The 21,855-nt window shown below is 41.7% G+C and overlaps 1 protein-coding gene across 5 annotated transcripts in view; it reads right to left on the bottom strand.

Moving 5' to 3' along the window:
* The window catches only part of FAR2 (fatty acyl-CoA reductase 2), a 241,065-nt gene that overhangs the window by 18,662 nt on the left and 200,548 nt on the right, over positions 1 to 21,855 (bottom strand). For all 5 annotated transcript variants that reach the window (XM_075901421.1, XM_075901403.1, XM_075901416.1 and 2 more), the window contains 2 exons: positions 13,935 to 14,053; positions 5,718 to 5,785 (listed from right to left, as the gene is read on the bottom strand). In XM_075901421.1, the coding sequence (XP_075757536.1) occupies positions 5,718 to 5,785; positions 13,935 to 14,053 (187 nt within the window). The remainder of the gene's footprint in view (positions 1 to 5,717; positions 5,786 to 13,934; positions 14,054 to 21,855) is intronic.

Genomic DNA, 21,855 nt, shown 5'->3' with positions numbered 1-21,855 from the left:
TCAAAGTGCCCACTTGTGAACACTCTTATTTCAGAATAAGAATGTGCAGGCAGGGGCTTTTACTTAGATAACTATTTCAAAATGGCTATTTCAGGGGCGAATAAGTCCTTGGAATCAACCAAGGGAATACGTGAAATAGATGAGAACTAAAGAAAGATTAACTGTAGAGCAAACACATTTTAGCTTAAATTCAACCCTTAGGTTCCCCTTGGTTGGAAATGGCAAACTGGAGCCAATGGGAACCATGAGGCTCCATGGCTGTGGACCCTTTAGGTAAACAAAGTGGTGTGGGCCTGCTAGCGGCTTTCCCAAAGCGGGCCCATGGCCCACGTTGAAAAACACTGCTTTATATCAAGGGAAGATTTATACCAGAGGGAGTGCTAGATTAAAAAGATAAAAATAGCTAAACTGAAAGATAAAATAAAACACTGGATGTGACACTAAAACCTCCTAGAATCAGCCACTCAAAGGATCAGTAAAATATTCCTTGAGTAGTTCAAATTTCTTTGATTGAAAGTTGAGCAAAATTGTACTAGGTACCAAAACAGTGTCTTTCCAAAGATCGTCTGCTATGACAGATGTGCATGGGTGCAGATTTCACTGCACATTTAATAATGCACTTTTAAAATTTATGAATAATTTGTTTCCTTAGTGTAGGATGTAATGTGTAGAAAGTATGTTATAATATAGGTATTGGGATATATGAAAAGATGCCTGCTTGTCTGGCAAGGAAAGAAAACAGCCAGGTAAAAAGCTGAGCCCGCAATCTGACTGGGTAAACAGCTTGGTCAGCAGTCTAGTCTGACAAACAACTGAATTAGCAAACTAATGCTAGAGCTAGGCAGAAAAAGTGTTTATACAATATATATATATATATATATATATATATATATATATATATATATATATATATATATATATATATATATAATGAACAGCTTTTGTATTTAAGGCACACCTGAATGTGGATGTGTGCCAGCATTTAATTCTATACCGTGCCCTGCTTTAGTTAAGCAGCAAATAAATGACATGCATTTTCAATTCAGAAGTCTGTCTGTGAACTTGAGTGTTCTGGACAGCACACTGGTCAGCTGTTTGGTGCCGTGGCTGGGAGTGGAGCCACAATGGTTGGTGAGTACATAGATTGGCGGGCAGGGGCGGCTCGAGGTGGGCTGCGGCAGCTGGCACCCCAGGTGGAATGTGCAATCGGCACCCCTGCCTGCATGGCCATCAATGGTGTGACGTCATCATCGGGTGCCCCGTTGAAAGCGGCACCCTAGGTGACAGCCGAGTTGGCCTATACTCACGGGCTGCCCCTGCTGGCGGGGAATTTTGAAGGACTAGAGTGGGGTCTGGTTGGTATAAAGTAAGAGTCGTGGCCTAATCTGTCCTGAGAGGAAGCATGTCATGTAATCACGGGCTTTGCTGGTTAGCTTTGTAGAAGTATGAGTTAGTGACAAGGGAGGTCCCTATGATATTTCTCCCCAGAAAACAGGGATCTGGGAGGAGAGCTAGAAGTCCCTTAAAGTAATCACCCTAGATCAGAAAGTGAAGGATAGAAGAAAGCCTGTATTATATAGGGATTAGTGAAAGGAATCAATGTGCTTTGGGAACAGTACGTACTCATGAACACTCTTATTTCAGAATAAGAATGTGCAGGCAGGGGCTTTTACTTAGATAACTATTTCAAAATGGCTATTTCTGGTGTAAACAAGTCCTTGGAATCAACCAATGGAATACGTGAAATAGATGAGCAGGAGTAGGAGGGGGTGGGAGTGCAGGGTCTGGATGAGAGGTTGGGGGCAGGAGCAGGCTGAGGATGGGGGTGGTGGTGGTCTGGATGGGAAGCAGGTTGCAGAAGCAGGCTGGGGGTGAGGTGTCTGGATAGGAGGTAGGGTGCAGGAGCAGGATGGAGGTAGGGGATCTGGGAGGGAGAGTGTAGGAGTGGGATGGGGATGTAGGGACTCAGTGGGAGGGGGATGGAAGTGCACGGGTCTGAGCATGCCTGGCTCCGTGCCTCCTGCTGTTCCCAGGCATTATCTCCCCACTGCTCTCAGTGGCCATGTTTCTGGCCAATGGAAGCAGTGGGGAAACCTCCAGGTGAACAGTTTCCTGCACTGCAGTTCCCCTGGCCAGGGTGATGGTTAGTGGTAGCACACGGAGCTGCTTCTTTCCCCTGCAAGCTGGATCCAGTCTGCAAGGCTTAGGGCTCCCCCTCCTGCTGCAGGAAGCCAGCGCTGATGCTCCAGGCTCCTGCTGCAAGGGAGTGTGAGCCTCAAGTCCTTGGCCCCACTGCAAGACAGTCATGGACCACGCGTAGTGCACAGACCCCACTTTGAGAACTGCTGTTCTACACTCCTAACACATTGTTTCTTCCTTTTGCAAAATGAGGGGCTATCTAGGATGCAATACATGGCAGGTATAGTTCCTTCCTGTCTGGCAAGGAAAGAGAACAAGCAAGGAAAGAGCTGAGTCAGCAACTTAATCAGGCAAAGAACTGAGTTAGTAAACTAATCCTCAAGTGTGGATGAGTTTGGGAACAGACTTTTGAGCAGCAGGAGCCAATAACAGGCGGGATGATTTAATGCACTCTTATGTGAAAACTGGAAGACAACTCTTAATCCTGCACCTATTGGTAATCAATTATAATTATAATCTGTGTGTTTTATTTGCTACGACAGTTGTGCATATAGCTCCGCACCATACCCTGTCATACTTTTAACTCCATCTCTTCTTATCTCTTTTCAGCCCATCTGGCTTTGTTCACATATATTGGTAAGGATAGAAGAGTATCAGAAAGTTAAACCCCCAAATTCTATTCCAGGCCAACAAACAGGCCTACTTATAAACACAGACCAAGAAGGGGGTATTCTTCTGGAGACACCCTGAGATGGAAGAAATGGACAAGAGAATAATAAAGAACTGAAAAAAGTCATGGGACGCTGTTGCACACAAATCAAGAAAAGAAGGGGCTATCTAGAATGCAATATGTGGAAGGTATATTTCCTGCTTGTTTGGCAAGGAAAGAGAGTTGAGTCAGCAACCTGATAATGTAAAGAACTGAGTTAGCAATCTAATCTTAGCATTAGGCAGAAAAAGTGTTTATACAATACAGTACACTCTCACTCCAAGCCATTTGTTTTGTATAGCCAGGGGCTCATTATTGGGGGCGGGGAGGTGGCTGTGGTCAGGGCAGTGTGAGCTCCTCTGGCTCTGGGACGGCAGCGGGGGACAGAGGAGGAGATTTTTGTCCCAGCTGTGGGGCAGGAAGAGCACTCTGCCTTATCCATCGCCCTGGACTGGAGAAGCTGGCAGCCCTTATCTACAGAGGGCAGGGCTGGAGATGGGTTTCAGGGACCATTTCGCTATAGCCCCTTTCGTGAAGGGTGTTATAACGAGGGTCTATTGCATATCTATTTTTCAAAATAAAGGGCATGCTAGTTCAGCACCCCGGTAACCTTATTGCACGAAGTTTAAGGGATGGCTCGAAATAGTGTGTTATTTTGAGTTTAGGGTGCTGTGTAGACACACCCCAAGAGGTCTTTACTGAGCATGTGTAAATTGTGATTTTTCTTCCAAAGGCTTATTTTTAGCCAGTTATGGGTACGTTTTTATGGGGATGGCATAATGAACATTCATGACCCAGCGGCCACTCCTCTTCCAAATACCAACCATCTACTCCAATGCATGGCATGCTAGAAGATCTCAGAGAAAAATGTTGCTTTTTTTAACATAGGCAAAACAATGTATTTTTCTCTGCCTTTATTCTTGGGGATTGGTAGACCATTTTGACTGTAATTTTCCAAAACAATTTCAGCATGAGGCAAACATTTGATACGGGAAATTTCAGTCCAAATAATTTAATGTTGGGAAAATTTTAAGCACCTGAAAACAAGATATAATAATGGGAGGTGCTCTCAGTCCTGCCTATAGAAAGAATTGTAAGATTCTATGGCCTGTGTTAGGCAGGAGGTGAGAAGATGAGATGATCTTCATGACTCTTCTGGCCTTTTAAATATGTGTATATGAAAAGTACCCATTATATCTCATGGGGTGTAGGGGTCAAAGTGAAACGGACAGAGGATAGACAGGGGATTAATAGATAAAGGTTCAAAAAGACCATATCGAAAGACCATTTTAAAAGCAAGTATTCTTATTTATAACAAATGGAAAGCAGACCCATTTGGAAATTCAAACTGGGGTACTTGCTTTTGAAGACAACACTTACGTGCTAAGCCTGAACTATGAATGTGGCAATAATCCCTTTTCAAACCCACTTCTTCAACAGTACTGTTTCATTAAGGGCAAAATTCTGCTCTCAAATCTACAGTGCAGCTTTCCATTGCATATTCTTCACTCAGTCCCTAAGCAAACTCTTACCGATTTCAATGGGAGCTCTGGGAAGAATATGCAATACAGATCTGCAGTGCGGATCAGAGAAATTTTGCCCTCAGTCCATTAACAAAGCTCAGCTGCTTATGCACAAGCTTGCTTTGTGCATCAAGCTGCGAGTGGATGCAGCTGAACCATCAGAACCAAGCTTCTGTTACACAGGCTGATGAATCCAAGTTCCTAGTTAGGCCAATAATCATTTTAATAGGAAAAGATTAGATACGATCCATTCATTTATCAGCATCCTCACCAATAAATTACAGAAAAGGCAACAACTGGGAGTGTTACATAGGTGCTGATTAGCTATATGAAGACATTTAATGCAAGGCAGTGGAGAATCATGCCCACTATGATTCTGCTGTTGTATATTGTCTGATTTACAGTACTGTAGTTGAAGCTCTCTAAAAGTGTGGGTCAAATTCTGCTAATCATTTCTCTGGCAATTTTTCAGAGTAATGACCTTAGGCTTTAGCCTTACATTTCCATTGCCACTGTCTCAGCATTATGCCATATTTAAAACATTTCATTCAAAAAGAAAAAAAAAAAAACCACCATGAAAATGGCTTCACTATTACCAATGGGCAGATTTTTAGAAGGGAAGGCAAACTCTGTTAAATTAAGTCTTATTTGCAGAGTCATCATTTCAAGTGAGTCAAAGACATTTTTATTTCAAATCTCTACCCTTAAAATGTGGTGTAGGAACATGAAGATATAGGGATTTTATTTCCTCTTAACATACTTTTCCTATTCTGATAATTAGAGTAGCCTTTGGGAATAGATCTGAGGAAGTGAGTTGTAACTCACAAAATCTTATGCTGTAATACACTAATAAATTTGTTAGTCTTTAAAGCTCCACTGGACTCCTTGTTATTCATGTCAAGGGTTCTCTAATTGGATTTAAACACAAGAAAGCAAAGAGGAAATTTGGGTATGGATATTTACAGAATCTTCCTACGGAACCTGAAGTCATGGCTCCTTTCTTCACAGTCTTAAACGTTCAACAAAGCACTTAAGCATATGCTTTGATGAATGGGGATGGGATTACTCAAACACTTAAAATTAATCATGTGCTTAAATGCTTTGATGAACAGGAATGAGTTTATTCACAGGTTTAAAATGAAATTGATGCTTAAAAGTGCTTTTTGAATTAGGAGTTAAGGCTGGATCTGTGGAACCACTGCACACAACACTCCTGTTCACTGTAAAGAGAGTTCCATGTGCTGAGCACTTACAGAGTCAGGCTGCTGCTACTTAGTCTGTCAGCTAAAACCAGGACTACTGATTCCAGGTCTGGTTTACACTTTGTTGCTTTAGTTAGAACTTACCTATCTCTCCCCAGCAGAAAGGGTTGATTCCACCTGTTGTACAGTTGTATACCAGCATTGATTTTGGTCTGGAAAATAGATGATGTGAAAAATGAAGTGGAAAGAAAACAGAAAAAATTATCCCATTATCTTGAGGTAGGGTGTAAAATCATGGATGAGGGAATGGGAACAAGAAACATTTTAACTAAAATATGCCAACCACATCTCACTGCACTATTTCAGTTTACGGGATAGCTTTGTAACTTCACTGACTTCTGTGGAGATAGTTAGGTATACATGAGAGCAGACTTTATTTCTATATAGCTTAATCCAAGCTAAATGGACAATAAATAATAAAACAAAATACATTCTAAAAAAAAAAAAAAAATCTTACTTTTAGATAGGGTCTTTCATTCCCAAATGCCTTTAGCCTATATACAACATGCAGCACTAATTAAAAGAACTTACATCTATCTGTGGTTGAACATGACAACCAAAGAGTCCAGTAGAGAATTGAGGACAAATATTAGCCAAGTACACTAGGGCCCTTATTGATTTCAGTGGGAGTAGATGTCTATCTTTCTTAGATGCTATGAATATTCCAAGAGATGCCCATCTGCATCTTTAGATGCTTGAACGCTTTTGAAATGTTTACCCTTTCGGTACATCTAGACCACCAGGCTATTTGGGGATACCCAAGGTATCCTGAACTAGCTACCCCGCGTCCAAAGAATGCATCTGCTATTTTGAAATAATTTTCAAAATAACAGATGCGCTATTTCAGCATCCCTGTAAACTTTGTTCCACGACGATTAAGGGATATCTCGAAATAGTGCTTTATTTCAAAATTTGGCGTGGTATAGATGTGCCAAATTTCAAAATAGCCTATTTCAAAATAAAACCTAAATAAGATACGCAATTTGAGTAGTGGAAATTGCGTATCTTATTTCGATTTTAGAATGCAGTCTAGACATACCCTATGACTAGTAAGTCTTCACTTCAGCCTCAATGAGAAATTAGAATGAAATATATATCACATCAGATTCTCATATGAAAATTTACCCTTTATTTTAAAATAGATTTTATAATGAACTTCATACTTAAAGACAATAAGTGCATGTATAACAAACAAACAAACCTTAATTTAACATAAATGTGAAAGCTATTAGTTAAGGCTATGTAAAACACACAAATGCTTATTAATGGAGCATGACAGTTAACAGCTCATAAAACAACGATTGCAAGGTTCTTCCTATATATAAATGCAAAATCCATTTAAAAAATTAAGATTTACCAAATCCAGTTGTGTATGCAATCAATCAATAAATAACAGATTTGGCTTGAGATAAATTATTTATATATCTGTTATCAAATAAACTATGAAAACAACAAAGGAAAGTATTAATAAAAGCAGCTTTTGATTTATTTTAGCGTTTCCCTTGATGTGTTATAGATGATTTGTCCAAGTAAAATCAGGAAGATACTATGTGTTTTATAAATTATTTACTTGAAATATGCCATTTAAACTAGATCCAAAAGTCAGTGGGGACATGAAGTAATTTTTGCCTTTTCTCCAGTTTCTCCCAATAATGTGCATATTATCTTTCAGGTCTCATTTACCTGGATGAGAAAGAGAGAATCATATCCTGGAATGAAGTTGCAAGTTCTGTTATCATTCACATTTCTCTGATATATTTTAGAATAAGGTTTTTCTGTAAAATGTCACCTGACCAGAAAGGCTAGTGAACTTCTTGATCTCTGATGTTTTAATTAAGTCCTAAAGCAACAACACTAATACACTAAGGCCTTTAGGCAGATAGTAGAAATGTAAGCTAGGAAAGCTCAACTCCCCCTTTAGATTTACATACAACAAAATATCTCATTTCAACACACAGCCTTTTTACCCGCCAAATGAAGTGTATAATGAAAATCTGTAATTGCTTTTGAGTCCCACAGATGTTAAACATCGGAGCCACAGGAAAAACAAACACAGTTAAATCTTAGCCTAGGGAACAGTTTAATAAATTGAATCCTATCCTACATTGTCTGCTGTAGATTATTGCATTCAGCAATATTATTGTGTAGAAATTTCACTAGAGAAACTATGCTATCCCCTAATATGTTTACCATAGCCTATTTGTGACTGGCAATGCATAGGTCCACAAGGAGATGAAGAAGTGCAATGAGTCATCTTTCCAGCTCCTTTGTGACATGTAGCAAACAAGACTACAGCTGGATTAGCACTCTCCTTGGGACTGGGGAGTGTGGGCAAACAGGGGAACTGACCTGAGTTATACTCCCAGCTCAGCTACACACTCCCTTGGCCTGATTCTCAGTTATGTTAAGGCCCTTTGGAAATCATGCTGGCAGCATACAAAGGTATTAAAGTGGGTGTAAGTATAATTTATGCTTGCTTGAAAGTATCTTACACTGCCAAAGTGATGCAAAGGGGCCTTAGTGTCACTCACTAAAACTCAGTAAGACTAACACAACTTTTTAGCTGTGGGTATATCACTTAACTTTTCTCTGCTTCAGTTTTCTCATCTATAAGATACATGGCAATATACTAAATGTTCCTTGCGGACAGTGCATCTCTTCACCTTCCAACTCCCTTGAAAACATGATCTAGTGTTATACTTCTGCTTAGAATAATGCCAGCTTGCTCCATGCCCAGGGTTACCCATTTCAACCACCACTGTGGATACTGGTGAAATGATCCCTTGTGGGCAAATTCTGTTGTGGTCTCTGAAGAGGAGCACTGAAGTCTTACATTTCACCAGGTATTCAACAGGGAACCAGTGAGCAAAGTGGAGCCACGGACTCTGAACAGCATGTGTTACTGAGCATGTGCTCCACTGTGGCCAGAATCAGTTGTAGCATTTTAAATTCTTTGGTTTTATACTCTGATACAGAAAAATAGAGGAACAAGGCCTAATGGTCACAAATGCATGAATCACCACAGCTAAGTCTAAATCGGACAAGTGGAGGCATAGTCATCTTGCCAGAAGCTGGGAAAGGGCTTTTTTTCATTGCCATGGCTGGTATCCATAAGCAGTGAAGAGATCAAATGCACACTGAAGTAGCAATGACTTCATCTGAGGTCAGATGCCTTCAGTGAAGGGTATTGTTATAGAGGTGAGGAGTTCTTGGAGTTGCTTTCTTTTCCCTTCCCAAGCTTCAGCTTCAGGAGGCTGTTCTTCACTTAGGTGATGATTGCAGCCAAGGCCTTGGATAGCTGATGAAAAGGTGACGGAGGCCTCTGCATTATCTGCTCATTGTTGGCATTGCAATTTATGCTGATCACACTGTCCCTTGTGATTTCATATGGATGTTGAACAGGACGGCCGAGAGAACAGATCTTTGAGGCATTCCAAAAGGGTAAGCTCTGCAGGTGAAGGAGCAGGCACCCAACATGCCTTTCTGGTTGTGATCTGAGAGGAAGGATTGAAATCACCATGGCATGAGCCTACTAACTTCTGCTGCATGTCTGAAGCAGTACACCAGACGGGTGGGCATTATCTACAAATGTGGATGGACAGCCCCTGTTCATGGCTAAATGAGGTTCATCCTCCAGTGCCATTAGCACTGTCTTGGCTTGAAGCATGATTTAGAGGGGTCAAAGATATTGTTAGCACCTAGTAAGTGTTGAAGGAGACACTTGGAGAACTTCTCAGTTAGGTTAGATAAAGGGTGGTAGTCACAGTAGCTGATTATGTCACAGATGGTCTCAAATATTTGCCAGATGATGACTGGCAGGATTTTCCTACTCAATGGAGATGTAAATATCTCAGTAGGAGTCTCAGATGCTCATGACACTCTTTCACTAGTCAATGCAAATATAGATCTTGGGTGGTGGCTCAGTTTTACTCCTGTATCTCTAGAACTTCCTGTTGTGTTCTGTCCAGAGGAGGATGATATTGTGTTATGGGGAATATGTCCATTGTACAGCACATAGTGTTCCAGAAACACATAGTGTTGGTGATGTTTTATGAGAAGTGATTTTTCTTTGCAGCAGGAAATAGTGAATTCAGGAGCTGAGCAAGGGCATTCCGCATTAACAAGACCACTCATAGTCCAGAAAAGTACAGCAGAGTATGATTTAACAATTGTTGTGGTGAAGAAGAGGTGGAATTATTTGTTAGTTTATTTCTTCCGCAAGTAATACAGAGTCACAAGAATACTTTGTACTGGTCCATGTCTGTATCTGCCAAAGTTTTATGCCACACAAATAAGAGCTAAGCTGCTTTCCTCCTGCTGCTTCTGTTTCAGCACATCAAAGAAACAAAGGAGATCTGAAGAGGAGAAAAGCACTTCAATGACAGAGGTGGCTAATGAGTTGTCATAGTGACTAGTTAGATTTTTATTTTCCATGCTCTTTTTGGTGTTACCTACAATAGAGATGTGGAAATTGATTCAGTCTTTGATTCTGAGGCTAACTGCTGTTATTGTTCCTCTTTCCCTAGACGCTAGATCAATTTTTATCTCAGCCTGGTGGAAAATGTGATCAGTTCAGGAAAAGAGCAGTGTCTTGTGTTCCGTGTATCCATACAAAGTCTAAAAATCAAGCTCACATACGACCAGCAGTGAGTCCAAAGATGACCTGCCAAAAACAGAAGGTTGAAAATATATCCAAGTTGCTGTCAACATTGATATGAAATATCTCAGGATAGTGAGCCTAGGGCCCTAGGAAATCTTTACCTTTTGCAGTGTATAGATTAGTATAATGCTCATGTATAACTTGTCTCTGAATGTGCAGAACAACTGGTTCTTCTCATTTTGTTTTTGCAAGGTGGTTTCCCTAACATTTGAAATATGTTGACACCCCTCTGACAATCCTCCACCCTTATCTTGTACAGATGTAGGTCTGTGGTATATTGAGGTTTCAGTGACACATGTCAGGGCCTCATGCGTATAGAGGGCCTGCTGACAATTCACCTCATGTTCATAAGCTGGAACACAATATCCTAATGCTTGTATTCCTCTATTGTAAGTTTGTGTGAGATGATTGTTGTATGACTGCATACAATTTCCTGCAAATTTCTACTAATCTGCATTCTGGGTCCTGGTTTGCACTTCCTGTTTGCATTTGTTCCAGATAAGACTTGGACTGTGGAGAAGTATGGGGTGGTAATTGTAGTTGGTTTGGATGGAGACCTTGGGGTGAAAGATTCTCAAGACCTTTGGGGGTTATGCTATTGCTGTGAGAAGAAGAAATGCTGGTCAAACTCTACTCCAGAAAGAGGGATTTTCATGTAGAAGTCATTTCCACCTCTACTGTTCTAGGTACATGTGTTAGGCAGTTGGGAAGTGATGGAAGGTGTGAGCCTGTGGCTTGTGGTTTTCCTGGTCCCTGTGGTAGGATGGACCTTTCTTTCTTCTGGAGAGGGAAAGGGTGCTAGCATTTCCTGAGTTCTGGTTTCAAAACTCTCAGGCCCAGGAAGTCAAGCTTTGGGACTGATACCTGACCTCTGTGCTTCCTGCTTAGCTGGTCAGGGAACACTCCTTACCCTGTGGAGGGCGCTTCTCTCCGGTGGATGGAAGAGGCATATGGTTTTTGGAACTTTATTGTGCCGTCAGTTCCTTGTGCTGATCATTCCTCTCCTTTGCCAGTTGCTGTTGGTTGGGGATGGAGAAGAAGAAAAACAAAAAACTTCAAAGCTTGAGCTGTCTTTAAGGCTCATTTCTGGCTCCTGTTTGTGGTTTTTCTTCACCTTAGGCGCAAAGGACAGAGGATAAAACCGGCTTTCATGTTTTTTCCCTTTTTTGTATTGTAATGATTTCACACTTTTATATAGGCTTCTATAATAATCCATGAAGTTTACATCATAGTTTCCACTACATAAAAAACAATTATCAGAGCAAGAAGTTAAAGAGGAAAAGATGATAAATCATTAATAGAGTTTATTCATGTGCCTTTACCAAGCAAAGATGTATGGTATAATATTATCTTCTCCATCACATGGACCTATAACATAGTTACCCATTTAAATCATGCAATTTTTCTAAATATATTCTGATAATCTCAATCAATGAAACACTAGAATCAATTTTGAAAACATTCAGATGAATAGCTAATTCAGTGCCCTGTTTTGGAAAGGAGAAAAATTAAATGACTTTCATTTGACATCTCAAGAGATGAACCATTGTGTTATTACAGTTGGGCAGACTTAAAATTCCATTTCTCTGGCAAGGACCGCCTTTAATAAGAACTCAGTGTTGTTTAATGCCAGTGACCATACAGGGCAGGGAATATGAAAAAGTGATAGACCTGTAAAGGTTCAGGACTGTAGGTAGCGGGAGAAACCTTACTGCTGAAGAGAGAGCCTTGGGCCTGCCAGCTGTGCTTGCACTGCACAGAAGAATAGGCCTAGGTCATGGCTTGGGAGGAAGGATCCTATCTGGCCAATCACTACAGGGTGAGTTCTCTACCTGTAGAGAGGAAGCGAGAAAGTAAATCCTTAGCCTCACATCCGGAAGTCATATTGAGGAGAATATGTTGCCAGTATTCATCCACTCACTGCCCACAAAATGGACTTTGCCATGTGAGTTACCAAAATAAAATGCCACTCATGGTAGACTGGGCAGATATTCAAAATATGACCATGTGTGCCACCTGCCTCTCCTGGGCTCCTTGAGCTCGTCCCTCTCTCCTTCATGCATATGCAATTGCACGTTGCAATAACCCTTGGGCATAGCTCTTTCTTGATTAGAGATAGGGAGAAGTGGTGCTATGTCCCAGATGCCACCCACATATGGCACGAAGGTGAAATGTCACTTACAGTAAACCACACAAATCTGTACATCCCCTTTTCTTTTTAAAGTCTGAGTCATCATCAGTGGGCCTCTGAATTAATACTCCCCTGGGATGAGTGGGTAAGTTCAAAATCCTCAGAGCTGTTTAAGGCTCATTGCAGATTTTCCTCTGAATCAGTCATGACTTGTTTACAGATCAGTGAAGTTAAACTGCAGGAGTTATACAAGTTTAGCTCTTCATATTCAGAATGTGAGTAACCTTTTCCACTCTCTTATACTGCTTCCAAAATGATTAAGCTAACCCAGAACACGGCGCTTTTCTATTGCAATAAAAATACCCCCAAGGAAGACTGGTCTACAGGTTGACATAACTATGGAAAAATCCACAACCCTGAGTGGCATAGTTAAACCCACTTAAGTCCTCATGTAGAAGGTGTGAGGGTCAATGGAAGAATTCTTCATTCGACCTAACCACTGCCTCTCATTGGCAAAATCCGTTCCGCTATGTCATACATAGATAGTGTCAACACTGAAGCAATACAGCAGCACAAATGTTTTATTGTAGCATTTTAAGTTTAAATAGGCCAGAGAATTATAATGGAATAACTATCGCACTGTAAAGTCATACCCTACCTTAACTTCCCCATGGAGACAAGCCCTTATGCTCAATTCACATTTTAGAGTTTTTCTCTGCAGCCATGGCAGAGAGACATCCTTTTTTAAAATGAAATCTGATATTCTGCAGTACAACATAGCTGCTTCAGAGAGGTGATGATGTGGCATATAAGTATGTATTAAATTTGTGCCCAGTTGTAAGCTGGCTACTAAGGATAATGTTATTATGATTGTAACTGGAGATGAGCTCTGACTTACAAACATTGTATACTAAACAGGAGAACACCAATTACACATATAGGCATGCTCTGAATTACCAGAGAAAATACATGAGTAAAGTCCCAATAAAATCCACGATTTTCATGATGAAGGATTTAGCCCATATAGAATCCAGAGGATATTCCTCACCAGGTTCTAACATTTTTCCCAATTTACCACACCAACCCTCTTGTGAGTATTTATTTAATGTCCTGTTTACACACAGTCATCTTCTGAAATCTGCATTCCATCGATTTTCCTCTGGTTAAAGAGGGTCCGGAAGACTGGAAAGCCTTTAACTCCTGAACACCATTCTCATTATGATTAGTTAATATTTGTATGGTTCCATGTGCTTTCTATGGACTTTATAAGCACTAAGTAATTATCTCACTGACCAAAGAGATTCTTGTAGAATCACACCCCACAATCTGTTTTCATGGCTTCTGTAGCACTTGTAGCCCCTATCACACTGAGGAAGTAAGATATTCAACTTGGTAATCAAATGCTGCTATCTTATGAAGTCTAAGTTGGGTGATATTTGGTGTCCCTTTAAAATCCACATGGTACCATAATGTCTTACCAGCAATCTGAGACACAAGTGCTCATCCCTACCTGTGAACTGCAGTGTACCACCCAGCCGCCAGGGTGAGGTTGATGACAACATCGACTGGAATCAGATCAGCTACTGCATCATGATTGACTTTGACAGTTTGCAGAATGCCTTTACCAGCCTGTAAGACAGAGGGAAGCACTCAGTGACAATACGCCATGACTGGACTTCCTTGTTTTAGTGAGGATGCAGCATCAGCTAGTCACTTTTCAAGCGCAGTGTGTGACACAGAAGATCAGGGTGTCTCTATGCAGAGCCAGAACTTTATGTTCTTGTGTAAATCCAACTGGTTATTGTTTGTAGAGGAAGTTGGAAATGTGATGAGCAAATGTAAGTACAGTAGTAGCATATGAAAAGGAAGTGGTCTCATTTAACTAATGATGATAAAAGCACAGCTAGGAAGACAGACATTTTTACCTTTTGTGGTAAAAAGCTTCTAAATAACTTAGGAGCCTAATTGACATTTTCAAAAGTCACATGGGCACATAAGTGCTATTGATTTTTAATGAAATTTCAGGTCCCAAGTCCTAAGTGTAACATTTTCAAAAGTGCTTAAATGACTTAGGAGCCTAAGTTCCATTCCCAGAAGGCACTTAGGAGCCTCCATCTCCTGAAAGTGAATAAACACTATTAGAAATGAGACTCTGGCTCTTAAGTCACTTGAAATTATCTGACTATTATCCGGCCCTCTGACTACTACCCCATGCTACTCATCCATGTGGGCACAAATGATACTGCCAGGTGTTACACTGAGCGGATCAAGCGTGACTACAGGGCTTTGGGAGTACAGGTGAGGGAGTTTGGGGCGCAGGTGGTATTCTCTTCGATCCTTCCTGTCAAAGGTAGGGGCCTGGGCAGAGAGAGGTGCATCCTGGAGGTAAATGCCTGGCTGCGAGGATGGTGTTGCCAGGAGGACTTTGGCTTCCTTGACCACGGGGTGCTCTTCCAGGAAGGACTGCTTGGCAGAGATGAAGTTCACCTTTCCAGGAGCGGGAAGTCCTTGTTTGGACACAGACTGGCTAACCTTGTGAGGAGGGCTTTAAACTAGGTTCGATGGGGACAGGTGAGCAAAGCCCACAGGTAAGTATTGAATGTGCGGGACTGGGAGATGGGTTGGAAATAGGGGGGACTACGGCCTATAATGGCAAGGAGAAAGGAGGGTCAGGGCACAACAGGGAGACAAGATCAAATCAGTATCTTAGATGCCTATATACAAATGTGAGAAGTATGGGTAATAAACAGGAAGAACTGGAATTGCTAACAAATAAATACAACTATGATATCATTGGTATTACAGAAACCTGGTGGGATGGGACGCATGATTGGAATGTTGGTATGGAAGGGTACGGCTTGCTCAGGAAGGACAGACAGGGAAAAAAGGGAGGAGGGGTTGCCTTGTATATTAAAAATGTACACACTTGGACTGAAGTGGAGATGAACGTAGGAGATAGCTGAGTACAGAGTCTCTGGGTTAAGCTAAAAGGGGTAAAAAATGAGGGTGATGTCATGCTAGGAGTCTACTACAGGCCACCTAGCCAGGTGGAAGAGGTGGATGAGGCCTTTTTTAAACAATTAACAAAACTATCCAAAGCCCAAGATTTGGTGGTGATGGGGGACTTCAACTATCCACACATATGTTGGGAAACTAACACCGTGGGGCACAGGCTGTCCAATAAGTTTCTGGACTGCATTGGAGATAACTTTCTGTTTCAGAAGGTTGAAAAAGCTACCGGAGTAGAAGCTGTTCCGGATTTGATTTTAACAAATAGGGAGGAACTAGTTGAGAACTTGAAAGTGGAAGACAGTATGGGGGACAGTGATCATGAAATAATAGAGTTCATGATCTTAAGGAAAGGTAGAAGGGAGACCAGCACAATTGAGGTAATGGATTTCAGGAAGGCAGATTTTGATAAGCTCAGAGAACTTGTAGGTAAGGTACCATGGGAAGCAAGACTGAAGGGAAAAACAACTGAGGAGAGTTGGCAGTTTTTCAAAGGGACGTTGTTAAGGGCCCAAAAGCAAACAATTCCGCTGTGTAGGAAAGATAGAAAATATGGGCAAAAGACCAGCTTGGCTTCACAAGGAGATCGTGCATGATCTCAAAATAAAAAAGGAGTCATATAAAAAATGGAAACTAGGACAAATAACAAAGGATGAATATAGGCAAGCAACACGGGAATGCAGGGGCAAGATTAGAAAGGCAAAGGCACAAAATGAGATCAAACTAGCTACAGGCATAAAGGGAAACAAGAAGACCTTTTATAAATACATTAAAAGCAAGAGGAAGTCCAAGGACAGGGTAGGCCCACTGCTCAGTGAGGAGGGAGAAGCAGTAACAGGAAACTTGGAAATGGCGGAGATGCTCAATGACTTCTTTGTTTCGGTCTTCACCGAGAAGTCTGGAGGTGTGCCTAACGTAGTGAATACAAGCAGAGAGAGGGTAAGTTTAGAAGATAGGATACACAAAGAACAAGTTAAAAATCACTTAGGAAAGTTAGATGTCAGCAAGTCACCAGGTCCTGATGAAATGCATCCCAGGATACTCAAGGAGCTGTTAGAGGAGGTATCTGAGCCTTTAGCTATGATCTTTGAAAAATCATGGAAGACAGGGGAGATACCAGAAGACTGGAAAAGGGCAAATATTGTGCCCATCTATAAAAAGGGGAAAAAGAACAACCCTGGAAACTACAGACCGGTCAGTTTAACGTCTGTCCCAGGGAAGATAATGGAGCAGGTAATTAAGGAAATCATATGCAAACACTTGGAAGGTAATAAAGTGATAGGGAATAGTCAGCATGGGTTTGTGAAGAACAAGTCATGCCAAACTAATCTGATAGCTTTCTTTGATAGGATAACGAGCCTTGTGGATAAGGGAGAAGCAGTGGATGTCATATACCTAGACTTTAGTAAGGCATTTGATACGGTCTCGCATGATATTCTTATTGATAAACTAGGCAAATATAACTTAGATAGGGCCACGATAAGGTGGGTGCATAATTGGCTGGATAACCATAGTCAGAGAGTTGTTGTTAATGGTGCTAAATCCTGCTGGAAAGGGATAACAAGTGGAGTTCCGCAAGGGTCTGTTTTGGGACCCGTACTGTTCAATATCTTCATCAATGATGTAGATATTGGGATAGAGAGTACGCTTATTAAGTTTGCAGATGATACCAAACTGGGTGGGGTTGCGACTTCTTTGGAGGATAAGGACATAACTCAAAATGACCTTAGCAAGTTAGAGAAATGGTCAGAGGTAAACAGGATGAAGTTTAATAAAGAGAAATGCAAAGTGCTCCACTTAGGAAGGAACAATCAGTTCCATACATACAAGATGGGAAGCGACTGTCTAGGAAGGAGCATGGCGGAAAGGGATCTAGGGGTCATAGTGGACCACAAGTTGAATATGAGTAAACAGTGTGATGCTGTTGCAAAAAAAGCAAATATGATTCTAGGTTGTATCAACAGGTGTGTTGTAAGCAAAACTCGTGAAGTCATTCTGCCGCTCTACTCTGCACTAGTTAGGCCTCAGCTGGAGTACTGTGTCCAGTTCTGGGTGACACATTTCAAGAAAGATGTGGAGAAATTGGAAAGGGTACAGAGAAAAGAGCGACAAGAATGATTAAAGGTCTAGAGAACATAACCTATGAAGCCAGGCTTCATGAACTGGGCTTGTTTAGTTTGGAAAAAAGAAGATTAAGGGGGGACATGATAGCGGTTTTCAAATATCTAAAAGGGTGTCACAAGGAAGAAGGAGAAAATTTGTTCCTCTTGGTTTCTGAGGACAGGACAAGGAGTAATGGGCTTAAAGTGCAGCAAGGGAGGTTTAGATTTGACATTAGGAAAAAATTCCTAACTGTCAGGGTGATCAAATATTGGAATAAATTGCCAAGGGAGGTGGTGGAATCTCCCTCTCTGGAGATATTTAAGAACAGGTTAGATAGACATCTGTCAGGGATGGTGTAGGTGGAGCTTGGTCCTGCCTTGAGGGCGGGGGGCTGGACTTGATGACCTCTCGAGGTCCCTTCCAGTCCTATGATTCTATGAAATTGTACCCTGACCTTTTGGATTTAGTCTACATATGTCACAAAGTTTATCTTCCATGTTATGATTTGTTCTTAAGCATCATCAGGGTGTGTAATACTGAAGAAGTGGCATACCAGATTTGGTTGTTCTAACTCTTACTGTTTAGGAGGATAAACAACAAGAAGTCCTGTGGCACCTTATAGACTAACAGATTTATTGGAGCATAAGCTTTCATGGGCAAAGACCCACTTCGTCAGACGCATGTATCTGACAAAGTGGGCCTTTGCCTATGAAAGCTTATGCTCCAATAAATCTGTTAGTCTGTAAGGTGCCACAGGACTTCTTCTCATTGTTTATGCAGATTCAGACTAACACAGCTACTGTTTAGAAGGAGTTCCTGAACAAATGAACTCACAGACAGACATTTCTAAAATATATAGTAAGATGTCATTCTGATGCTTATTAAAGAGTAAAATTAAGAGTCACAAGAAAGTTGCAGATAAAGAATAAACATGTAAGCTTCCCCACCCAGCTCTGACAATGCATCTCAAATCACATCCTCCAGCAATCTTCTGTTGTTTTAGTCATGGGCTACAAAACAACTCCGCCAGAACACTTCAGTCCTAACTTACAACATCACTTTTTGCTATCCCATTTCTAGGCTTCAGGCCATTGGCAACAGCATGGAAAGCAAGTGTTCCTATACACCACCGTGAAAAGTGCACCCTGTCCATTCTGTGGTGTGCAGTTACACACGTCAGTGAAAGGTTTCTGGCAGAGGGAAGGCATTGGAGGAAGGGTTTAGCTTATCTTTACTGCAAGAGCCTTTCACTGCAGTAAGGAAAGGCTGGGCCTTTTTCTACCGCCTCCCCTCTGCCAGAACTTTCCCTCATCACTGGAGTCTTTCACTGCAGTAAGGAGATGGCAGAGGTCTTTTCCTTCAGCAGGGAAAATCTTCTGCGGCTGGGAGGCAGCAGGACACTTAACTGCTACAAACAGCAGACAAAGACAAACAACTTGGGTGAGTCACAAGTAGTGTAAGGTACATTCTCAAGTACTTACCCACACCTTTGAGGCATGCCTCTACTTTACTTGCCTAAGCCATGCCTCTCCAGCTAACCAATCCCTGGGATGGAGAGCTACCCGGGGCGTACGTGCCATTCCTCCCAAAGAAGCATGAAGTGTTGATACAGCATTAGTACTCTCTTCAGAAGGAACAGGCAGTAATGTTGCAGTCTGAATTTTGTGATGCAAGCAACTGTTGATCACATACTGGTAGACACACTCACTTTCACCTGTGCCTCAAATTGCTACTTGAACCCACTAGAAGAGCGAGGCTGATACATGTCTGTTAACTTGTTATGGTAGTTATAACATGTTATAAACATATATGCTGTGTCTAGACTGGCAAGTTTTTCCGCAAAATCAGATGATTTTGCAGAAAAAACTTGCCAGCTGTCTACACTGGCCGCTTGAATTTCCGGAAAAGCACTGACGATCTCATGTAAGATCGCCAGTGCTTTTCCGGAAATACTATGCTGCTCCCGTTTTTTCCGAAAGACTTTTGCGCAAAAGGGCCAGTGTAAACAGCACAGTACTGTTTTCTGCAAAAAAGCCCCAATCGCGAAAATGGTGATCGGGGCTTTCTTGTGGAAAAGCGCGTCTAGATTGTGCTTTTGCGGAAAAGTATCCTGCCAATCTAGACGCGCTTTTCTGAAAATGCTTTTAAAGGAAAACGTTTCCATTAAAAGCATTTTCGGAAAATCATGCCAGTGTAGACGTAGCCATACCGTGTGCTCACATTGATTGCCATATACATTTGAAGTAGATCTGTAATACATAAATGTTAATATGCAATGAACTCAAACTAATTGAATACAGCACCGCATTTGGTTCGTTATATTAGGTACACTATTTCTGTATAAGGCATGGCCTATTTTTGTATCAGATTGTTGACATTTTCCCTTTGGTATAATAAAAGGCACTTCAGCTGAGGTCTCTTGCCTGTGAGTCTGACATTTTTAGGCAGTATCCCAGCTGAAAAGCTTGGGGCCCAATCACTATTCAGGGCACACACCAAAAGCAGAGTTATTCCCCCCAGCAGTTAATCACAGCTTTGCAGGGGGGAAGGAAGGCTGTGCTATACCAAGAGATAATTCTCCAGTTATAGTTTAGCAGAAATGCGATTCCTTTCAGAGAACCTGCAAAATCAACAGACGAAACAAAGCTGGTCTGCACTGCAACAGGAACAATTGTAGGCAAAGGAAAATGCTCTACACCCCCACTGTTTATGAATATTAAATAGAAACATACTCATTTGTGCAGATAAATGATCCAGCCTCTGTCTGCAGAGAGCTTGGACCCCCGCACGGACAGGGGCTGCTGCCTCCGGGGACTGTCAAATAATTGTGTAACCGCTACAGTTTCATGCAGTTACATGACTATTCAATTACATGCTAACATCCCTAGACAGCCTCTCATACCCAGTCCCACTCCAGAGCCGGCACCCATAATCCTTCCCGCACACTGCAACCCTCTGCCCCTGAGCAGAGTCCCCTCCTGCACTGTGAACTCATTTCTGGTCCTACCCCCTGAAATGGACAGAAACCTTCAGAATTACTAGTGGAGGAACAATCAGAGGTCCAGTTATAAATGAAATCTTTAAAGGGGGCTTATGTCTTCTTTCTGGACAGTGTCTTTGCCAATATTTTGAACACTTTTCCTAGGAAGCGATGTGTCTGCAGCCATTTCTGATCCGGATGTTCGCTAAGATGATGCTGGTTATTCAGCACAGATGCTTGCCAGTATCGCATTATTGGTTGCTGCTTCAAGTTAGGGCACTGATATCAGAATAACTGGCAGCTCCCCAAATTTTGCTGTTTGTCAGCAACAGACTCATCACTGAATCTTGCTCTTGGCCAACATGGGTGGAACCAAATTGTACTGCATGCCACTCGAACTATAGAGGGCAAAGGACCCATTTGTGTTATAACTGCCAGAAGCCACATACGGGTTCCCCGAAATTCATGCAGCCACCATTTGACCCATGTGTATTTGATAAGGTGCACTGGTCTCTCTCACCATAGCTTGACTTGCTGGACAAACTCTGACTTGTAGAGTAGATTTGGTATTAGTAAGTCCTACTATGACCTAAGATTTCTGCCCATAAACAGCATTTCAGGTTTTTCGTTTGTCACGAAATGTATCATATTTCTATGTGCTAGCAAGAAGCATGCTCTGCTCAAATGACCCCTTTTCAGCTGTCCTAGATCGCATGGCTTTCTTAAACTTCTGTAGAAACCTTTCAACCAAACCTTTGTGGCTGGCTGGTATGGTATTAAAGTGACATTTTTAGTACCATTTTTCTTCATGAACTACCAACATTCTTTTGAGCAAAACCCAGGACCACTGTCACTCACAATTTGTTCCAGCAGACCAGTTCTTGCAAACAGATTTCAAAGTTTTTCTATTGTCTGTCCAGCTGTGATGGCTTTTGTGCAAAACTCATCTGGCCATTTGAAGTGGGCATGCACGACCACTGAATACACCATTCTTAAATGGTCCAGCACAGCCAATATGCAGACATTGCCAGGAGACTTATGGTCATTCTAGGGCAGATAATGATGCTGGTGTAGGCATGTGTTGTACCTATTGGCAGTCCAAACTTTCCTTAGCAAGCTGCTCGATTTGCTGTTCAATGGCCTGGACACCATGCAAAACTTCTGGCAAGTGCCATCATTTTTATCATCCCTAGGTGACCTATAGAGAGCTCTTCTAAGACCTTTGTGCACACAACATAAATTCCACATGAGCCATCCTTTTCAGGGTTCCCATCTGTTGTTCATCACTTCCACCAGTCACAACAGTGTCATCCAAATAAATGCCAGGGGTAGCTGAGTT

Source organism: Pelodiscus sinensis, chromosome 1, assembly GCF_049634645.1.
Source record: "Pelodiscus sinensis isolate JC-2024 chromosome 1, ASM4963464v1, whole genome shotgun sequence".
Classification (NCBI taxonomy): domain Eukaryota; kingdom Metazoa; phylum Chordata; order Testudines; family Trionychidae; genus Pelodiscus; species Pelodiscus sinensis.
This window is presented reverse-complemented; position numbering and strand designations above follow the sequence as displayed.